The sequence below is a fragment of the Dama dama genome, chromosome 2 (genome assembly GCF_033118175.1).
Source record: "Dama dama isolate Ldn47 chromosome 2, ASM3311817v1, whole genome shotgun sequence".
Lineage (NCBI taxonomy): Eukaryota > Metazoa > Chordata > Mammalia > Artiodactyla > Cervidae > Dama > Dama dama.
In genome coordinates, this window is record NC_083682.1 from 47,861,884 (window position 1) to 47,885,409 (window position 23,526).

Below are 23,526 nucleotides of genomic sequence, written 5' to 3' on the forward strand. Positions count from 1 at the left end.
GGTGTTGCACAAGCATATGGGGGAGGGTCCTAGGGTAGGTCAGGTGTGGAAAAAGAAACCAGACAATTGGCCCAAAGTAAACAAAGACCCAGAAGAACGGCCCTGTATGAATGCCTTAACGGCCTCTTTGCAGGGCTCCTCCTCGCTAAGGTGGACACCTCACCCCTTCCCTCCGGGTGTGCATCTCTGCCTCACTTCTATCTCAGCTACACAGACTTTCTCCACTGGGCTCTCACACTTGTGATTGTGCTGTGTGTCTAATAATAAACTTTGTGTCTCTTGTCACAGCTTTTGCCTCCTTGAAAAATGCACTTCAATGGGGGCAAGAGCTTCTAGCCTCTAACCCTTGCTGATCTAGTGGCTAGTTTCATCCAGGCTACCCAGGTTCAATTTCTGGGCAGAGAACTAAGAGTCTTCACTCACTGCTGCCTCTCCAAGATCAATATCCAGACAATAAAGAGTACATTACACATTCTCTAAACTGCTCGGCCTATTGCCTGAAGCACAGGGAGGGGAGGGAAGAAGGGACTCATATACAGCAATTCAAGAAAGTAATCTCTGCGATAACCCCATGATTATCCTAGTCTAAACTTCTCATTTTGGAAGATTATCATTATAAAAGACAAGCGTCTTCTCTCCAGTATGCTCACAGAGAACTTGCTTCCCAATGCAGGAGATGTAAGAGACTGGGGTTTGATCACTAAGTTGGGAAGATCCCCTGCAGAAGGGTATGACAACACACTCCAGTCAGTATTCTTTCCTGGAGAATTCCACGGACAGAGAAGCCTGGTGAACTACAGTCCATGGGGTCACTAAGAGTCGGACAAGACTGAAGCACAGTTGCAGACCATAGAGAAATAGACTGTAGGCCACAAAAGGCATGTCTCCACAAGAACGTGTTACTCAACAGCAGTTCTCTAAAGGGGAGTATCCTGACTTGCTTTCCTGTTTTTAACAGATTTTTATTTCCAAGGATACAAGGCTCCCCTCTTCTAAATAAAAAGCAGGTGTCTAACAAGGCTTTCCCGAATAGAAACTATGATCTTGTCGACTGAAAAAACAGTCACAACCTGAAAGTGGAGAGTTGTTTTATTTGATAGCCTGTTTTTAATTAAGGCTTATAATGAGTTCCATTCTAACTGGGGAGCCAGAGCAATTAGGGAACAAGGCAAAGGTGGGAAGTGGATGCAGAAAAAGGGAAGGATTGATTAGAGCTACTGCAGGGACAGTACCACCCCCTTGAGGTTTAGCTGTGAAAACCAGAAGCATTCCTTCCTGTCAGGAAGCATTTAACAGGAGGCTTCCTGTGTGCTGTTATGGATCTGTCAGAAAACCTTTGGCCCTTATTAATTCCTGAATATTCAGGAATTAAGAGGAGAGGCATGCCTGTCCCAGGGCTGAGGAATCCAGGCATTTACTTTGTTAGTTTCTCATTATGGTGATAAGTACACTCTTCTCTCTTTAAAAGGGATCGCCCTGTGTTTTGTAAGTCTGGAATTTTAATCTTTATCTTTGCTGAGAATAACTACAGTATATATGCTCACGCCATGTTGATTAAAACACCTTTGCTCCATCAGAGCTTTGGTCCCCGTGTCTTTCTTTCTTTCTTTTTTTCTCTATCTCTCTCTCTATTTCTGGCTGATTCCCTGGAGCACGGAAGCCGGCTGTGTAACCCTGGGAATATTAGCCTCTTTACTTCTTTCACTCTCTCATCGTCGACTCCGGACCAGCAGGTTCTGGTCCATTAAAGGACCAACACCTCCACCTCCGTGTCCACTGCTACTTCACCAGGTCCCTGGCTCCCTGGGGAGAGGAGCGCCTCAGCTTGACACGCAGGCACTGCCACCTCGGTATCGTCCCCCTCAAGACTTTCTTTAGATTAGTTAATGAATAAGGGTAGGGGAGAATTCTGAGACTGTTTCCCCACCTACCTCTTATAGTACTTGTCAAATTTATTTATAAATTTGCTTTTAGGATTCAGTCTAACTATTACTCCAAGTGGAGAAATGTATTATTCTGTATTCTAGACACTGTACTTACAATCTTTGAAAGAGAAACTAAACTACCATAATTCTTAGCCTTGATCCTCTTATATTAAGCTGTTTGTCTATACTCCATATTAAACTATTACAAAAAAGAAAAAAGGAGCACTTTTGAAGAAAACAAAACTATATTATCAACTATAAAATAGGTTAATGAAATAAAGGCCAAACAATCACATGTCTTATTTGTACTCAGGTCTCCAGCTTGAAACAAATGTATATCATTGAAAGGATTCCACCTTGGAATGCCCCCCTAAATATATCACAGCTAAAGGAAAACTGTAATTTAAAAAAAAAGATAAACACACTGCATATACGAGACTTGTGCAACCTGGAAACCACTCTAGGTAATTCCTCCCTATCATAAGTGGTTCCCTGCACACATTTATTCTAATAGCATTCTGGACTCCATTGAGGACCCAGGATTCAAATGAATAACAATCAAACTCTCATCAGGAAGCCAGTCAAAATATTTAAACTTAAGGTTTCACAGACTTCCATACCAACAGCTAAATACCAACAGCGTGGTATTAGGTCAACATTTATTCTTTGCATTTATCAAAACTAAGAAGTTACTTTCCATTTCATAAATAAGGGAGCGAGTCTACATCATAATCACTGCCAATATCTTTATTAAATCTCCAAAGATCAATCTCTGGAAGAAGATAAAGACTCTATATATTGCTTCATTTAGCAGAATATGGTTCTAATAATAAAGAGAATATTAAGATGCACCACACTATTTACAGTTGACATATACAGTTATATGATTTACAGTTACTTGATCAGTGCAGGGGTTGGGGTCTGACCCTGCATATTACTTCTGATTCCCCCCAAACTTAGCTACTAATAGCCTACTACTGACTAGAAGCCTTACTGACAGTCAATTAACTCATATCTTGTTTGTTACAGGTACAGCTACATATATTTTATAGATTCATGACATACCTTTTTTATATTTCTAGGCTATGTAGTTTGTGAGTTTTTTCAAATTGTCATGAATCTCAAAAATTTTTCTAACATGTTAATTGAAAAAAATCCATATAAGTGGACCCATGCAGTTCAAACCCCTGTTGTTCAACGGTCAACTGTATAATGTGTCCTGTGTTCAGAAAGGACTGAGGCACATACAGTATTAAAGCTGACCACTAAAACCTTGAGGGCCATAAGTGATGGGTTATATGATTTTATCAGAAACCCAGAATATTAGATTTTGGGCAGCAAGGATAAGTATTAAATTTTTTATTAAAGTGAGTCTACATTAAAAGAGTTCATGTTTCACCTGTTATCTAAATTTGGAACAACCTTGAATTTTTAATCTTTTAAAAATATGCCGCAAAAATCTGTAAAATCAGATGACCTCCTCTGAAGATTATGAAAAAATTTAGATTACACAAATAGAGAAACCACAGTAAAGATTTTAAATGTTTAAATCATAAAACTAAAAATATACCTTTATCATAAAACACTAGTAAATTATATTTATAAAATATACAAATTCGGTTAACAAATTCTTGTCTACCTACCACACATCTTGGGGAAGATTTAAAGTTATGCTGCCTTTGATATCATCGTGGAAACACATATATCCTAAAGTAGCTAATGTTACATACAGCGCTGTGACAATCCCCATGCCAATATTCAATGCTTGGGGGAAGCGTTTTGATTCTTTCATTTGATTTTCCAGTGGAAGGACCTAAGAAGAGAATGCAAATAAATGAAAACAATATAGCACCCCGTCTGATAGGTGCCCAAATTAATATTTCTATGGTATATGCAACACATAATCCTTGATGTATTTTTCTAAATATTACATATTTTTTCACACTACAGATTTTTTAAATTCCTAAAATAAAAAGATTTGAAATCAGCTCTTAATGTGCAAAACTGTCAGGTTTTTTTAAAAATAAACTTTCTACTTTGAAATAATTTTAGATTTACAGAAAAGATGCAGAGATAAACAGAAGACTCCCATATACTCCTGACCAATTTCTCCTTTTAGTAACATTTTACACAACCAAAGTACATGTGTTACAACTAAGAACCAATATTGGGACATTACAATTAAACTCCAAACTTCTACTTGGATTTCACCAGTTTTCCCACAAATGTCCTTTTGCTGCTCCAGGGTCCTGGCCAGGACAGCACCTTGCATTTTGCCATCGGGTGTCCTTAGTCTCCTCTGGTCTGGGGCAGTTTGCTGATCCTTCCTTATTGTTTTATCATCTTGACAGCTTTGAGGAGCCTGTTATGTATTTGGCACACTGCCCCTCTATTAATTGCCTGATGTTTTCCTCCTGACTAGATTGGGATTATAGGTTTCAGAAAAGTACACCACGGAAGTGTGATGCCCTTCCTGTCACACACGCCATCAACATGATTTAGCGCTGGTGGAGTTCATTTTGATCACCTGGCTGAGGCAGTGTTTGCCTGGAAAGTTCTGCTTATAAAGCTCTTTCCTTCCTTCTCCTCATACTCCATTCATTGGAAGTAATCACTACAGGCAGCCCGCACTCCAGGGACTGGGGGGATTAAGTGACAGCTCCTCGAGGATAGTATCTACATAAGCTATTTGGAAATCTGCCCTATGTGCTTATCTATTTAATCACATATTTGTATTCGTAGGGATTCAAATATATTTGTTTTACAGTTTTGCGTACGAAGCCGAAACACTACTGCTTATTTTGTTACTACTATCATTCCAGCTCCAGTCATCATGAATTCCATCAGGTAAGCTCCTTTGTCCTTTTGACGTACACCTATTCTTTTGCTTTTTGAGCACTTCCATACTTTCTGGCAGGGGTTCCCAGCTGGCACTAGTGGGTAAAGAACCTGTCTGCCAATGCAGTAGATGTAAGAGATGCAGGTTCGATCTCTGGGTCAGGAAGATCCCCTGGAGAAGGAAATGGCAACCCACTCCAATATTCTTGCGTGGAAAACTCCGTGGACACAGGAGCCTGGCAGGCTACAGTCCATGGGGTTGCAAAGAGTCAGACACAACTGAACAACTCACATACACACATACACACAAACATACTCTCTGGCACTACAATATGCTCCAGACACAACCTGAATTTCCTTGCTTCTGTCCTGTAATCAGTCATTTCTCCAAAGAACTTTGTTTCCTTTGCTGGAAAATCAGATTTAGAACTCAAGATCTGGGCACTAAGGGCTCAGTGCTCCTGGGTGCCATTGCTTTCAGCTCTCTCCGCAGACAGAGTTAGTAGATACATGTACGCATATTGACCAAAGTACACACATGTCTACAACTGTTTCTCTATCTATCCATCTGTACCTGTTGTCTGTCAATTTAATGAGATGAACGTGTGAAGTGTGAAAGTCGCTCAGTCGCATCCGACTCTTTGCAACCCTGTGGAGTCCTCTGTCCATGGAATACTCCAGGCTAGAATACTGGAGTGGGTAGCCTTTCCCTTCTCCAGGGGATCTTCCCAAGCCAGGGATGGAACACAGATCTCCCACATTGCAGGTGGATTCCTTACCATCTGAGCCACCAGGGAAGCCCCAGTGAGATGAATAAGTACTTACATTATAGGGGTGGGAGGGGGGAACCCTTTAAAAAAAAGGCCAATTTAAAAGTTAAATCTGTAGGCAAATATTTGGAGGTTTTGGGCTTACAAATTTGACCATACAGTAAAAGACACTAAGTAATAATAACAAGTATTTACTGAGTGCTTACAGTGTGCCAGGTGCTTTTTTAAAAGCTTTACATGTAGTATCTCACAATAACCTCATGAGATAATAACTAATGTTATCTCCACTTTTGAGGTGAGTTAGGTAGGTCCATGTGAAAACTGTGAGTGATTAACAGAAAAGAGAAGAGTACCCAAGTCATGTGCTCCAGAGAAAACCCAGACTGAGAGGGGAAGCTGAAGTCAGGGAGGTGCCAGTGCAGCTAGGGAAGGAGGAAGGGAAGGAGACGGACACTACGGAGGCCCCACGTGCGTTCAGCGGCGTTGCCTGTTTCACATGTAACCTCATTTACGGGGCTGATCTGGGGAAGTACAAAGAGAAGGCTCAACATGGCCTAACTGCTGACTGGAACGGGGAAACGAGGGACACAGTGAAAAGAAATACTCCAGTGTTGCAAGTTGGAGCAACCAAAAGTCAAACTAAAAGAAATAGAGAAATGAGAAAATGAAACTGGTTTTATATGAAAAAAAGTATGTGTCAGACTTCAGAGTTGTTGAATCTGAGATATCAGAGGAACAACACTTAAGTGGAAATGTCCAATAGCTTAACTATGGCTTACTAGCTAAAGCAGAAATGAAAATCTACAATTATGTCTCTAACAGGGATAAATGGAACCTCTAAGAACTAGGAGGAATTCTGTAAAGGAGAACTCAGAGAGCAGAAAGCCAACTAAAACCACAGAAAACTGTCTCAGTTCTGTTTTGTCTGTGATTCATACAAACAGATGTTTATCAGCGGTTCTGCTCCCACACCCAACCATCAGACGATGATACACAAGCTATGGCCTTTTGCTGTTCAGTTGCTAAGTCATGTTTGACTCTCTGTGACCCCATGGGCTGTAGCATGCCAGGCTTCTCTGTCCTTCACCATCTCCCTGAGTTTGCTCAAACTCACATCCATTGAGTCAGTGATGCCATCCAACCATCTCATCCTCTGTTGCCCCCTTCTCCTCCTGCCCTCAATCTTTCCCAGCATCAGGATCTGGGTCACTGGAGAAGGACCCAGTGGTCCAGGGAAAAGGGAATGGCAGACCACTTCAGTATTCTTGCCCTGAGAACCCCATGAATAGCATCAAAAGACAAAAAGACATGGTCTTTTGACCAAGATCAAATGTAGTATGGGGGCTTCCTAGGTGGCACAGTGTCAAAGAATCCACCTGCCAACGCAGCAAACACAAGAGATGCAGGTTTGATCTCTGGGGTCAAGAAGATCCCCTGGAGTAGGAAATGGCAACCCAGTCCAGTACTCTTGACTGAAAAATTCCATGGACAGAGGAGCCTGGCAAGTTACAGTCCACGGGGTCACAAAGAGTTGAACATGACTGACTGACTGAGCACACAAACAGCAATATTCTATTTTGCCCAAATCTAAATATACATTCTGGGCTTTCAGTGAGTGGAAAGCATCTTTTTTTTGCTTAACTTTTTAGCCACACCACACGGCATGTGGCATCTTATCTCCCCAGCCAGGGACCGAATCCACACCCCCTGAACTGGAAGTTCAGCGTCTTAACCACTAGGCCACAAGTTCAGTTCCCTGAACTGGAAGCATCTTGAATGGAAATATTTAGGATCTCAGAATCTTCACGATGTTCGTATCTCTTGGTATTAGCTTCATGATAACACAGTTTCACAAAACAAATATGATATGCATAAATCTAAAAAGAATTTATGTTTGACTCTTCTTATGTAATAATAAAATTTATAACAATTTCAATTCATTTCTAATCATCTAGTCTATAAGATATGATGTTTGGGATCTGTTTAAATATAACCCAGACTTGACAGAGTAGAGAGAATATAGATCAGACAAAATTAACCATGAGTTAATGGTTTTTGAAGCTGGGTGATGCTTACAGAGGAGTTCATCACACTATATAGGTTTGAAAATTTTCACAACAAAATATTAAAAATCATCTATTCTAATGCTCTCATTTTACACATTAAGAAAATGATCCAATATAGAACATGGATGAAACTCCTGGTTAGTAGAGGAACTAAACCTTAATTCAAGATTATCATGTCAAAATGCAAATCATTTTCTAGGAATAAAAAAATAGAAACAAACAAAAATAAACAGAAACAGGAAAGAAAACCATGTATTTTTAAATGTAAGTAAGTCTCTGTGTTGACTTAAGAGTTTAAAAAATAATAATAAAGAATTAAATCCTTACCACTCCAATGCCTTCAAAAGCAAATACAGCAGTACCAAAAAAGAGGGGGTATTTTTTCCAACCAGCCACTATTGGAAGGTTGTGGGGATCTGGCATATTCTGGAGAAAGAAAGAAAAAATAAGATAAGTTACGTACTTGTTGGAAACAATTTAAAGCAGAAGAGTGAAATTATATACTTATGAGCTTCACACTAGCAAACGTGGATTATAAATGTGAATAATTCTTTCACTAAAAAGTTTAAGCATCCTATGTTCAATGTAGCCAAGCTGTTAGGATTTTACTGCCAGAAGCAATTGTCTCCCTCTAGCCCACATGTTCCAGCTGAGCTAAATGCTCCTGATCACCTGCTTCCACCTGTAAGTCCCAGGCTGTTCTCACTGGGCACGGCTCCTGCCGCAACGGGAAACACGCAAGCATATCAACATCTGGGCTGAGAGCCATGCAGTCACTATCAACCACTGCTGACAGTGTCCAGTGGAACTCACCCCCACTCTGCTCTCACTGCGCTTCTGGCTTCTAAGATCTCCCCAGCTCTGGCTTCCCACCGCATGGCCCTGCGCGGCTCCCCAGCTCCTGCTCAGGGTTTCACTCTTCGACCTGAAAATTGCCATCACCCTTACTATTCATGCACAAGCCTCGACTCTGGCTCAGTCAGCCTTGTTCCAACCCTCACTATCTGGGAACTCACAATCCGCACATCTTGTTCAAGATGTCTGGGTCCAAAGTGGCTACTTCTTCCAGCTGCCCCAAGTCTCCTCACCACCCTGTGTTCTCTGCCTTATCAGACTGGAAGTGGAACCGAGGCCGATGAAAGGGACGAACAAAGACACTGAAGTGTGACATAAGAGAGGTCTAGAAAACCTTTATTTTCCGGGCTCCAAAGTCACTGCAGATGGTGACGGCAGCCATGAAATAAAAGATGCTTGCTCCTTGGAAGAAAAGCTATGACCAACCTAGACAGCATATTACAAAGCAGAGACATACTTTGCCAACAAAGGTCCGCCACCTAGTCAAAGCTATGGTTTTTCCAGTAGTCATGTGTGGATGTGAGAGTTGGATCATAAACAAATCTGAATGCTACAGAACTGATGCTTTTGAACTGTGGTGTTGGAGAAGACACTCTTGAGAGTTCCTTGGACTCCAAGGAGATCATACCAGTCCATCCTAAAGGAGATCAGTCCTGAATATTCATTGGAAGGACTGATGCTGAAGCTGAAACTCCAATACTTTGGCCATCTGATGGGAAGAGCTGACTCATTTGAAAAGACCCTGATGCTGGGAAAGATTGAGGGCAGGAGGAGAAGGGGACGACAGAGCATAAGATGGCTTGATGGCATCACTGACGCAATGGACATGAGTTTGAGTAAACTCTGGGAGTTGGCGATGGACAGCGAGGCCTGGCGTGTTGCAATTCATGGGGTCGCAAAGAGTCAGACATGACTGAGCAACTGAACTGAGTCAAAGATTAATGATAATTTATTCTCCACCTTTTTTGAGTCATTGGCCCCAGTGAGAGATGAAAGCTATACAGCTGCTCAGTGGAAAATGCATATACACAAACAGAAACAGTAAATCTTATAAATAATTTTAAGGGATTTGCAGATCCCCTGGATCTTCTCAACAGATTATTTTAAGGAAACTGAGTTAAGTATCTCCAGACTACTGATGATGAACTCAGTTGTAGTTACTGCAGAAAGAGATTACAGCCCAGGGTCGTGGCAGGGAGCTGAAGCGGTGGCGGCAAATAAAGCTTCAGGCGTGAGAGAAAATCATAACATCACATCTAGACTCCCATCTCCTGTGACTGGTTTAAGTCTTAAAGGAATAAACAAGACATTGTTGAGATCTTTGTTTCATGTGAGGCAGTGTACTAAGGCAGGCTCCTGCATCTCACAACTCTGGTAGGACAGGCATTACTATATTCTGAGGCAATGCCATACAGCTCAGAAGCATATTGACCAAGATTCAAAACCAGATCTGACTACAAAGCCTACGCTTTCATCCTCTATGCTATATACTTCTTCAGCTAAGCAGTATCCCCCAAAAGGAAACCTGTTTATCTCCTAGGTGACACAGATGAAGTAGGGTCTTTACTTATCATCACTTTTGCCTCTAAAGTAAAAAAAAAAAATAAATAAATGTTTACTTGTTAAAAAACATACAACACAGTTAAAAACATGTTATACTTACCCTAACAACGTACTGATAAATTATCACAAGACTGACAGCCATGGATATGTTGGCAAGGAATGAAAGCACAAACAGATTCTTGAGCTCACGAATGAAGACCAAAAGAATTAAAAATGGAAGAAAGCAAAGCATGTATATCCTTAGGTCAATACTTCGTCTCTCACATGGACTTGATGAATTGGTACTATTCAAAACAAACACTTTACTCTCCAGGAGCCCTTCATGAACCTACACAGGATTACCAGGAGGATAAGGAAGAGGGGAGACAAAAACTTCCATTAACTTATAAGCATGAAGGATAAATATAAAGAAAACAATGATCTATGCACACTCTATGATAAATTCCTTTGCAATAAATAAAACACAGTTTCAAGATAATCTAGCAACCTAGAAATATGTATATATGTATGTATATATATAAAGGATAATTAAAATAGAATAGTCTTCTTTGCAAAATAACTTTATCACACTGTGAAAACAAATTCACTAGAAACTTATGAGGACAGACTTGCTAATCCATTTTGAAGCTTTGTGACCGTGATGCTTGTGCTGCCTGCAAAGGCTCAATCTGCTTCTGAGATAATCAAAAGTAGAAGTATGCTTGTCTGGAATGGCCATTGGCCATGGGGTAGTTTTGAAAAAAGCTTTTTCAAAGCAGAAAACAATCTCCAAGTGCCTTTTAGAAATGTACAGTAGTCCAAATGAAACTCAGAAATCAAAGCTCAATTTTATATGTATTCTATAAAGCAACTGTTGATGAATTAGTATCACTGTCAATGTATATTTATTAAAAATCAGTTATCTTCTGCATGCTAGACAATAAAGTTTTGTCAGAGCAAAAAGCTTCTATAAGATAAACCAACTTTACCTCAAAATTTATTCAGCTACTTCTATAAACCAATATTTAGCTTCCAAAAGAGATTTCATAATTTATAGGCTCCATATATTAAAAATTATCCCTGATTCAATTAATCCAATAGTCCAACTTACAAAAATAGAAGTGAAATTATAGAGGACTTTAAAAATAATCTTAAAAACTCACAGCAGAGGCAGATCATACTAAAATAAAAATATCAGTGAAAATCTATTTGTCCCAAACACTGTACCCTCCTTTGAACATAATGACATCATCATGTCTCTGGATATATAAATTAAGAACCAAAACTTATAATAATAACAGCAAGTATTTTCTGAGTACTTTCTATGTGTCAGGTACTGATCTTCACTCTCCAGGAACCCTTCATGAACCTATTACCAGGAGATCACCAGGAGAATAAGGAAGAGTGGAGGAAAAAACTTCCATCAACTTATACTCATGAAGGAGAAATATAAAGAAAATTATGATTTATATACACTGTGTCAAGTACTGAACTAAATACTTTATATGCAACATCTCATTTAATCCTCAAAACAACTCTCTGAGGTGGGTGGTAATATTAATTTCCATTTTATAGTTGAGAAACTGAGGTTTAGGGAAAGTAAGAAAGAAAAATATATGTAATATCAAGCCAGTAAGTGGTGGTCCTAGGATTCAAACCCAGGTCTGAGACCCAAGAATCTAGTGTGTGACAGGTACACGTTCTCCTCATCAAAACGCTGCAAGCCTCAAAGAGGGCCTGCCCAAGGAGCCCCTGGTCCCTTCCATGCCATCACTCTCTCTCCCCCGAAATACAGGACCAGGAGGCCAACAATTCAGAAGTACAGAACAAAATCCTGACGTGATTAATAATCCAGGGGGTTAATTTTACCCTTATCCACAGTAAGTAATGTTTAGTGTCACTACAAATGTACATATCTTCTTAAATTACAGGGAATATACCTACTAGTTTTAAGTTATATCGGCAACTTATAACTCATACTGAACTAACAGACTCTCAGGTTATGCCATGTGCCATTTAAGAAATGCACAGCTCTCATTTATTTTTTAATTGGCCATTAAAACTTTCTATTTTATCTTCTATAACTTGAAATAAAAGCAAAATTGATCATTTACATCACTTGGCTTTTAAGAAGATATTTTATTTGTTGACCCGATTTTCTCTGTCATCAAATTATTTATAGCCAAATACTTCTGAAGTACAGGTATTCAAAGAAGTACTTCCCATAATCAAGATGAGGCCATGATCAGAGTTAAGCTCTATCAGGGATTCCTGGCAATAGAAAAGTAGTCATATAACCAATTTTACAAAGGGCTGCTTGAGTTGTTAGGTGCTTGGGAATTTCACATCAATTCTACCACAAACCTCTCATAATAATTTAGTATTCTTTGGCAGAAAGACTGTTATAGGAAATTCTCGAGATTGAAAAATAAAGTAAAATAAAAGTATCGATACATACCCAGAGCAAGATTCAGGTAAACATTTGAGTCCTTCGGTGCCCTCTAGAGACAGAGACTGGCTATCTAATAGGGCTTCCTACGCTCTCACAAGTTTACCAAAATGCAAAACACTGAAATAAATATTATAAGATAAAATTACTAAATTCAGTTGCTTCCATGTAGAGCTCAAATTTACTAAATTCTACAATTTATTAACTTTTCAATTCAGTGATTTAATGGTTAAAATTCCAAAGGCAGATGATGTTCTTCAGCAAAGCTAAAATGCAGAATTAAAGCTATAATATGCTACATTTGCATACTGCATATAAAATGCATAATGCATTGTATAAAGGCTTTCACAAACCTTTCATCAGCTGAGCCTCACAATAAGGTTATGAGGAACATGGGGAGATTTTGCTATTGATCCTATTTTACAAATAAGGAAATCGAGGCTTGACCAGGGATGAGAGGGTCTTACCCAAAGTGTAAGTTAAAACTGAGAGCATGCATCTGAATTCAGATTTTCTGACTCTGAAGTCCATGGTCTTTGGTTATCACAATAGTTTTTTCCCCTGAATGTAATAGCCCTTCCCTATTCTTCATACCCACATACACTATTTTGTCTACCTGACATTTTCTTGAGCATTTTAACGTGAGATCAGCAAGAAGCCAGCATCACTGGAAGCATCACAGCACCTCACCCCGCCAACTGTCCACAGTGGCTTAACGGGGCCACAGCCATGCAGCAGCTACAGAGCAAGAGACGCACAACTCCGCATGGGAACTAAACTCTTTAATTCTTTGGTTCGATGTAATATTGAACCTTCAGTTTTAGGCAGATAAAGGTGGTAATAACCTTACAGGTTTTAACTGTAAAAGTAGTAGCAATTAGTACCATTTAATCAACCTGTGTGTCTTTTATTGGAGACTGCTCTCAAATGTGAGGATACTTTTGCAGAGAGGGGCAATCTCTGATAATGCTGTTTCAGTGATCATCTGTCTGCGCTGCTAAGGTGAGGTGCTTAACATTGCTTTCAACTTTTCTCACATCTGCCTCAATGTCTTTTTCCATATTGCTTTTTTGGCTGCAAAAGAACTTTCATCTTTCTATCAACTGCAAGCTTCTCCTTACCTTCCAGAGAGTCACTTTTTCTACCTGGCCTTGTGATATGTGCAAATGAGTTAAATTCTCCCATTCAACATTGGAGGCAACTGATAACATTTGATAGGAGAAAGTCACTAACCCTGAGCGTACAGATATGTATTTTATGTACTTATATAGTCTGTGTCATACACACACTCACAAGTAAAGTCAATGTCCTGCCCTAGGAAGAACAGTAGTGTGGCAGTTGTATGAGGCATTTAGGTCTCTGCCTAGTTCACATGACCTGGGGCACACTGCTCATGCTCTGTGAAACTCTGTATCCTCATTCATAAAATGAGCATAATACTTATATTACAGTGCAGTTGCAAAAGTTAGAGGATATGTATCACAGTTGATAAATATAGGATCATAAAGCATTATGAGCATTATCTATAACTTTAAGCCAAGCTTGTTGGTAGCTCTCTTAAGGGATGATAGAAAAGATCCAATACTACCATGTAGCACAATCCTAGAAAGGCACCATTTCCATTATATTCTATGTAAATGACTGCCAAAATGGGATATCTTATCTTGACATAAAATAGCCTCTTAACTGAGTCAGTAATCCTAAAACTATATGACTTGAAGAATTAAATACTTGTAAAATCAAAAGCACATCATCAATGATGAATAATGCTGATAAAAGCATCAACTCTGTTATTTATAAAAGAAAGACTCAGTGACCCTTTCCACCATTAAAAATCTAAGAGGAGGACTTTATCAAACTATAGCCCCCAGACCAAAACCTACCATCTATTTTTGCAAATAAAATTTTATAGGAATACAGCCACATATAATGTATTATTGTCTACGGCTGAGTTGAGACAGATATCTTATGGCCTGCAAAACTGAAAATACTTACTATCTAGACCTTTACAAAAAATGGTTGCCAAATCTTTGTCTAAATATAAAATGAAGTTATCTTATACTTAGAAAAGTGAGTCAAATATATACTTGAAAGTGAAAGTGAAAGTCACTCAGTCATGTCTGACTCTGCGACCCCATGGACTATACAAAATTCTCCAGGCCAGAATACTAGAGTGGGTAGCCATTCCCTTCTCCAGGGGATCTTCCCAACCCAGGGATCGAACCTGGGTCTCCTGCATTGCAGACAGATTCTTTACCAGCTGAGCCACAAGGGAAGCCCAAATATATACTAGATATATACATACAGATTCTGTAGAACACATATTCACATGACTTTGCATTAAAATACCTACAAGAGAAGTACTCTAGATTACTGAGTAATGCCTACTATTGTACCATGCACATGTGGATAATTAATAAAAGTTATTGATTAAAATAACTAAATAAAAACAGAGGGTAAAGTAAGAATAATACAGGCCAGCTATCAGTTAAAGCACATAAAGAAATGTACTTTGGCATTGTGCTAAAAGGAGAGCTTTTTTTTATTTCAGTGCTTTGCATGTTTGTTCAAACTGACAGTCTCTACCAAGACTGCAAACACTCTATGTTTGATGCCATATCTAAATACGATGCCATAACTATGGCATCAGAAGAAAATGATTTCAAAAACTGGAGAAAAACACTTACTTGTTTCACATTTTCAGCTAAGAAGACAATATACACACTACAGAATCCCAGCTGTGTTATCACCAGAAAAAAGTCAACCACGTTCCTAAAAAGGGATACCCACAAATAAGCATTAGTAAGAGCTGAAGAAATGTCGATGTATTTTTCCCTTTTAACTATTTTAAAACATTTCATAATGTTGCTGTTGTTCAATTGCTAAGTCACATCCAATGCTTTGCAACCCCGTGGACTGCAGCACACTGGGCTCCCCTGGCCTTCACTATCTTCCTGAGTTTGCTCAAATTCATGTCCACTGAGTTAGGGAGCTACCTAACCATCTCATCCTCTGCCACCCCCTTCTCCTTTTGCCTTCAATCTTTCCCAGTATCAGGGTTTTTCCCAAAGAATCGGCTCTTCACAGCAGGTGGTCAAAGTACTGGTGCTTTAGCATCAGTCCTTCCAATGAACATTCAGGACTGATTTCCTTTAGGATTGACTGGTTTGATATCCCTGCAGTCCAAGGGACTCTCAAGAGTCTTCTCCAACACCACAGTTCGAAAGCATCAATTCTTTGGTGCTCAGCCTTCTTTATGATCCAACTCTCACATCCAGACACAACTACTAGAAAAACTACAGCTTTGACTATATGGACTTTGTCAGCAAAGTGATGTCTCTGCATTTTAATATGCTGTCTAGATTTGTCATAGCTTTTCTTCCAAGGAGCAACTATCGTTTAATTTCATGGCTGCAGTCACCATCTGCAGTGATTTTGGAGCACAAGAAAATAAAATCTGTCACTGCTTCCACTTTTTTCTATTTGCTTAAAATATTTACTTTCTACAAAGAGCACATATTTATGATCTGCATATCACTATACATATTATTGATCAAAAAAAGTTATAATACTTAAAAGTTCCCAATTTTCCCATTATTTACTTTTGAAATTCAACAGATTAATAAGAGTATCTATCTATAAAGTGATTTCATGAAAACATTTCATCAATTAGATTAAGCCCATCTCTCCTGTTTCTCAAGATCTTTTTCAGACCAACCTAGTGTATTTCCCAGCAAACAGGATAAGCATATTACATACCATCCAAATCACTAATAAACATAGGAAATGGGAAAGGACTGGGGGCATGGCCCTTATCATTCTACCAGAGACTTAGCTCTGTGCAGTTTTTTAGATACTCTAAACAATTCAAGCCACATAACACAGCGGGTACGGAAGTGGGGAAGGGAAATCACTGGCCAAATTCGTTATTTGGGTATGATTATAATCAAGTTAAAAGTCTGCCTACATATTGTTAGTATACAGTCCCCACATCTGCCTATTGCTCTAGTAACAATGAGCTTGCTCTTACTAACTCATTATAGTCTCTTGTTTGACCATTAGTGTCAAGCTATCAAGCAGTCTAGTCTAAAAGTCAACAAACCCTCCTCCTCCCATGTGAAGCTGGAAGGGCCCTTGCCTGCTTTCATTCTTGCCATAACTCTCTTTCTTCACGGTTCTTCAGGGATCTCATGTGCAAGTAATCTTGGTACCTTGAAATGAATTCAAATTTCTTCTCTCTGGTGAATTACATTTAAGTATTTCTTTAAGATCTCTTCACTCACCTTTAATTTTAGTACCCTTTACCAACAATTATCCCAGTTGCTTCTGTCTGAAAGCTATTCTTTTAGACAGGAAAAGCAGACAAAGCTGCCTTTAGACTGGCAGGAGGAGGAGGAAGATGGGGTCCTGCAGGCAATCCCCAGGGCACTGGGCTTGCTTCCTCCCTTCTCCCACACAGTCTATCAGGCCGGAAACTCTGAGCAGCTCACAGACACATCTAACTTCCTGAAAATCAAACCATAAACCACTCTACTAATACCATCCTTTTCCTTCTTTTAACTTCCACCACACACATTATTTGCCCCCAGTCCTGGTTAGCATGCTGTAAACTGCCTATGCTTATTTTCCAGTCCTGAATTCACCTGATTTTGATGAGCCATGTCTGCCAACAATAAAGTTACATTTAAACTACACAATAATAAAAACATTATATTAAAATACATACTTCAGATGTCTTATGAGTATGGGCTAAACACTACAATTTTATTTGAAATAGAGACTGCAACATTTTTCTTGTTTTTCTTCCTTTACTTAAAAACTATCGAACATGATTATGTCATAGGTTAGCTAGGCACTTTATAAATATCATTTTATTTCAACTATCATTATAATTCTGTGAAGTATGATTGTAAACTCACTTGATAGTGAAAAAACTCAAATAAAATAAAAATTCTTTGACCCAGATCATAAATTTGTAAAATGATAGAGCTGAAATTTGAACCCAAATCCATTTAACTCTAAAACTTATGTCTCCCCCCAACTTTATTATTCTTCTATTAATGTACTTTATCAGACTAAAATACCTATATTGATAACTAGATATTAATAACATAACAAGTACTTACCGTCCCCATGCTGTTTGCTTCTGCAGACAACTCCAAGGACTGACTTCCATAGCAAAACTCACAGTGTCACTATACCCTAATGTTGACTTTTTAAACCTGAAATTTAATGACATACATGCATATGAAAAAGAAAAAATTTTAATTGTTCCATAAATCCATTTCTTGAAAAGAACATCAATAAATGGACTATACACTGACAGAGGAGTTTTTGAAATTTGGAGATTTGCATATTTCTAAAGTCATCTCATGAAATTTAAAGTTTTATATATCTTTTTAACCAATATATTAGTTTTGAACCCACTGTTAAAGTTTATATATTTGTTGAATTCATATAACATAATATTTGTGTTTCCCTGATTTAAATACTTCAATTATCTAAAAACATCAACTACACTGTTCATGCCTAAATTATTCCATTCTTATAACAGCATTATTTCAAAAAACCCATAGAGGGCTTTATAATATATTGTCACATAAATTACCCTATTTAGTCATCATAATAGCCACGTTCTCTCTTCTATTTTTTCAAGTATACAGTGTTATTTAAAGATCATAAATGACCTGCCTAAAGTTTTAAGAACATTTAGCAACAACAAAAGTGAGTTAAAGTTAGAATATTAGTTTGCCAGAATAGACAATGTTTGTTTAAAAGTTGGCTCACTATCCAATAGAAACATTTTGACACAAAAATAAAACAGAATATTATTTTACTATCTACCAACCCATATATCAGCAAAGAGCATAAAAGTTCTTACATTCAAAGTGAAATTAGTAACAAAATGACCATTATTTTTTTAACTAAAAGTAGCCCTGCTGCCTCCTTTTGCCCCATGTATCTTCTCTGATTTTTCTCATTTACACTATATTAAAAAAAATTCGATTTCACTACTTTTAAAAGAAGTATGCTTATGCTGACCAGATTTCAATCATATGAAATGCTACCTTTTTCCATAATCATTCTCTTAGAATTGTCTATGTAACAGATTATAGGCAATACAATGTCTAGTTGCAAAGCACAACAGAAATATAAGACTATCTTATCCTTTAAAAACTATATAGCTTTAAAATAAATTAAATAGACTTAACAAATCCACATTTACCTCTGACATAGAAAGTGACTGCAACGTACCAAAATGTGCATACAGTGAACAGAAATAATTCCTATAAATACAAGGCTGATTGGTCCAAGCTGTGGGGAAAACATAAGTTTTAAATATTTAAGTTTAATAAAAATTAAATTACCTTATAAACAATGAAATAACAGACTATTAATTGTCCTGACAAATTTTCAGTAACAAATATTTGTTGACAAAATGATTAAAGAATCATTTGCATAATAGAAATTAATGGACTTGATACAGAAAGAATTCAGTAATATTTAAGACAACCATATATGATTACCTCTTATCAACTTGACTATCAAAACCTATGAATGTAGACTATAGACATGCAACACAATAGAATAGAATAGAGCATGATATTTAACATCAGATGGCAAGTCTGTGACAACTGGTATCCCACCAGTAAAAGTATACGGAACCATAAAACATTATCTAAGTTACTAAAAAGCACTGTATCATCTGGGATTGTAGGCAATCTACTTCTTCTGTACATTGCTTGTTGAGAATCACACGTGAAAAACTGTGCCTAGAAAATAACTATTTGAAAAAGTGGCACATAAAAATTTCAAGTACTCCTTTACTAAAATTAAAGTGATGTGTAGGTTACTGACAGACAAAATATCACCAAAGTTATTTTTATAATCAGAAATTTTTCAGTTTCTCTAAATTAGGATGGACAAAGTCCAATATGATAGTTAAAACTCTTCTTAAGAAAATTCATCAGTTAAAAAATGTTAAATACAATTTCATTAGTCCATAACTGAATTCTCCCCTATCAGGATTCTCTATAATTACAATAATTGGTTCCAGCAAACTCTTTGAATATTTGTTTTCAAAAGATATTGCTATTCTTTTTTTTAACTATTATTCTTAAAACCTGAAAACTTGTATTTTATTTGGAATCTAAAAAACTATAAAATTTCACCAATACTAATACTCTATAAATACATCTGTTGCTATGAATGTATTACTTAAATTCCTGAAAATCCAAAAGACTAATAAGATCTAATCATACCTGGAAAAATCAGATATTGACTTAGGATCTGTCAAATATTGTAAACAAGTAATTCGGTAGAAATGAAAAGAGGAATTAATTCTTGTTTTTACTTAGATATTATCATGTTCATATAATTTTAACAACAATAGCTAAACAATTATCTAGTTGTTACCTGACCAGGTTATATTTGACTAGGCTAGATGTTAACTTGCTCTAATTTTTGCTGTAAATTAAAACTGGTAACTGTATTTTAACTAGAGATTACGAAGATGAGTCTTACCACTATGCCTGCATTTTTTATTGCCAGTGGAAGTCCTAAAAGACCAGTTCCAATATTTCCTTTAAGAAGATGAATAAGAGTTTGTACAAATCTGAAAAGTAGAAGTTGTAACAAACATTTTAGAACAAAAGCTATTAAAATTACATGACCATGGTTTTAGAATCAGAAGAGAACTAAAAATTAATCTAGGCAAGGAATCAAACTAACATTTCCATTCAATCAGAAGGTGAAGGAGCCAAAAGTTATATTTGGTTCAAGTCCTTCCTTTGTGCTTTAAAAGCAGAATACAGAGGGTTATTATGGAGATTAAATGAGTTAAATGAAAGTATTTTTGTACATATTAAAGTAATAAAGGCAATTTTCTCATAAGATTCTTTGCTGCTATGATATTCAGAACAATGCTGAATACTATATACAGCTAAGCTGGTGACATAGCAATTTACTGCACTATGCAATCATGACATCAAACATAGTTTATCTATGATTATCAACCTCAGAGGAAGTTAATTAAAAGAAAAAAATACAATTTCTAAAACTGTGTATATCATCAAGTAAGATAAATACTAATCAGCTTTTATAATCATGAACTCCCAAGGGATTTCACCTAAGAAAGCATTCCAAGAGGCATTTGGAGAGTCTCTTGGCCAAGAAAACACAAATTAAACTAAGAAGAAGGGTACAAATTTTTAATTTTGAAAAAAAATGCTTATTAAAATTTTTATTAGTTTATACTATTCTTCTGTGGTCAATAAAAATGTTACTTTGCTTAACTGTCAAATTATCTTAGAATAACAACTTACTCAAATCTATTAATGATAACAAAATAACAAAAAAGATTTTAAAAATATTCCACTGTTTTCCTGAGACCATGACTTTGTTTCACACCATTCACTGAACATAAAGAACTGTTTACTGCCTACTTCCCAGAGTCTAATTCCTAAACATTGCAGAAGGCCCTTCTCTGAAAATTCTATTCCTCCCAATCCAATCCCCCTTCTTTCAAGATTCATAGCATTTATATGCATTATCATGTAGTGAGGAGGCTTCTCTGGTAGCTCAGTTGGTAAAGAATCTGCCTGCAATGCAGGAGACCCCAGTTTGATTCCTGGGTCAGGAAGATCCCCTGGAGAAGGGATAAGCTACCCACTGCAGTATTCTTGGGCTTCCCTTGTAGCTCAGCTGGTAAAGAATCCACCTGCAATCCGGAAGACCTGGGTTGGATCCCTGGGTTGGGAAGATCCCCTGGAGAAGGGAAAGGCTACCCACTTCAGTATTCTGGCCTGGAGAATCCCATAGACTATATAGTCCATGGGGTCGTGAAAAGCCAGACACCACTGAGAGACTTTCACTTTCATCATGCAGTGATTCCTATACACTGCTCTGTAATTTAGATGTTTTTCTTCTTTCCAAATAAACTATAAATGTCTTGTGGGTGGGGACTATGTCTTACTCATCTTTGTGACTTCTGCAGTATCCAGTGCCTGGTCTATAGAAGATGATTACAAAATATACAATGAATGAAAAGAGAAAGACATTTAAACTCTAATTACTCACGAAATACCCTCTTGATCATCAAGCTGGTGATGCTTCTGAACGGGCAGAAGCTCCTGCTCCTGTTCGTCATCTGATGTCCCATCAAAATTCTGCTCGTTTATTAAGGGCCTCATAACATCCATATCTTAAAAAAGAAAAAAAAGTACTTCACCATCATTTTAAAAATTGAGTTAAAAGTGAAAACAGTAAGCATTCACTGCAACATGTTTTCCAGTTTGTCTCCATAAGGTTTATAGTAAATGATGATATAATTATGGTATGGAAAATGTGAAGAAATAATCCAATGAACTTTTATCTCTTGTTAGCATCAAATCATACTGAGTACATAAATGGCAATCATATTTTTCTCTTTTAATTTAAAAGCTTTTAAATATTGTTATACAATATTACATAAGTTCAGTTCAGTTCAGTCCAGTCGCTCAGTCGTGTCCGACTCTTTGCAACCCCATGAATTGCAGCACGCCAGGCCTCCCTGTCCATCACCAACTCCCGGAGTTTACTCAAACTCATGCCCATCGAGTTGGTGATGCCATCCAGCCATCTCATCCTCTGTCGTTCCCTTCTCCTCCTGTCCCCAATCCTTCCCAACATCAGGGTCTTTTCCAATGAGTCAACTCTCCGCATGAGGTGGCCAAAGTACTGGAGCTTCAGCCTCAGCATCAGTCCTTCCAAGGAACACCCAGGACTTATCTCCTTCAGGATGGACTGGTTGGATCTCTTTGCAGTCCAAGGGACTCTCAAGAGTCTTCTCCAACACCACAGTTCAAAAGCATCAATTTTTCAGCGCTCAGCTTTCTTCACAGTCCAACTCTCACATCCATACATGACCACTGGAAAAACCATAGCCTTGACCAGACTGACCTTTGTTGGCAAAGTAATGTCTCTGCTCTTTAATATGCTGTCTAGGTTGGTCATAACTTTCCTTCCAAGGAGTAAGCGTCTTTTAATTTCATGGCTGCAGTCACCATCTGCAGTGATTTTGGAGCCCAAAAAAATAAAGTCTTACATAAGTTACAGGTATACCTACAGTGGCTCACAATTTTTAGAGGTTATACTCCATTTATAGTTACTATAAAATATTGGCTATATTCCCTATGTTACATTTGTACATACAGCTTCTATATCTAATAATTTGTACCTCTTAATCCTCTGACCCTACATTGCCCCTCCCTGCTTCCCTTTCCCCACTGGTATCTACTATTTTGTCCTCTGTGAGTCAGCCTTTTTGTTATATTCACTAGTTTGGTATATTTTTTATTTTTGTTTTTTATTTTTGGTATATTTTTTAGATTCCACATATAAGTGATATCATACAGTATTTGTCTGACTTATTTCACTTAGCATAATGTCCTCCAAGTCCATACATGTTGTTCAAATGGCAGGATTTCATTCTTTTTATGGCTGAGTAGTACTCCATTATAAATATATACCACGCTTTACACTTTCCCTTTCTGAAGATTTTCACTGCGCTTCTTCCAAGCCTCCCGCTCCCTCTCCTCTTTTCCACAGAGACCCCTCCACTCTCCATGTTTGCAGCAGCAAAAGGATCTCTGTTGGAAATTCTGTTTATTTTTCTATCTACAGATTATTTGAAGTTTGTGGTATCCTTGGTCTCCTATGCTAAAAGAATAATTTCATAAATGTGTTTTCTTGTGATCTTGTTGAATGAACAGGTTTCGGGTGAGGATAGGTGGAGAGATTAAGATTGAGGCAGCTGCCATTATCCTAGTGCTAACTGGAACTCAGTACAACAGGTCTTCACAAGAGTAAAGCTATGCTTTAAGATACTGGAAGATTCTTTAACTTTGTTTTTATGCTCTTTTCAATCTCAATTTCCTAACCTAAAATCAACCTGAAATTTCCAGTTATCATCAGAATAAAGAACAATCACATTCATTCAGCAATATAAATTGAAATCTTTAAAATATTTATCCTTTTCACTGAGTAATCCCACGTCTGCAAATGTAGTATATGAAGAAAAGGATTTCTGCACAAAGATGTTA

General features: G+C 37.6%; 1 protein-coding gene across 2 annotated transcripts in view; it reads right to left on the minus strand.

Moving 5' to 3' along the window:
• Window positions 1-23,526, minus strand: part of SLC36A4 (solute carrier family 36 member 4) — a 45,157-nt gene that overhangs the window by 16,792 nt on the left and 4,839 nt on the right. The window contains exons 2-9 of one of the 2 annotated variants that reach the window (XM_061120621.1): window positions 21,524-21,647; window positions 19,970-20,060; window positions 18,672-18,760; window positions 17,572-17,667; window positions 15,133-15,217; window positions 10,118-10,345; window positions 7,927-8,025; window positions 3,569-3,738 (exon numbers count right to left, since the gene is read on the minus strand). In XM_061120621.1, coding sequence (XP_060976604.1) covers window positions 3,569-3,738; window positions 7,927-8,025; window positions 10,118-10,345; window positions 15,133-15,217; window positions 17,572-17,667; window positions 18,672-18,760; window positions 19,970-20,060; window positions 21,524-21,647 — 982 coding nt within the window. Of the gene's footprint in view, window positions 1-3,568; window positions 3,739-7,926; window positions 8,026-10,117; window positions 10,346-15,132; window positions 15,218-17,571; window positions 17,668-18,671; window positions 18,761-19,969; window positions 20,061-21,523; window positions 21,648-23,526 lie in introns of those variants that run through there. The other variant, XM_061120628.1, reaches the window with a different exon arrangement.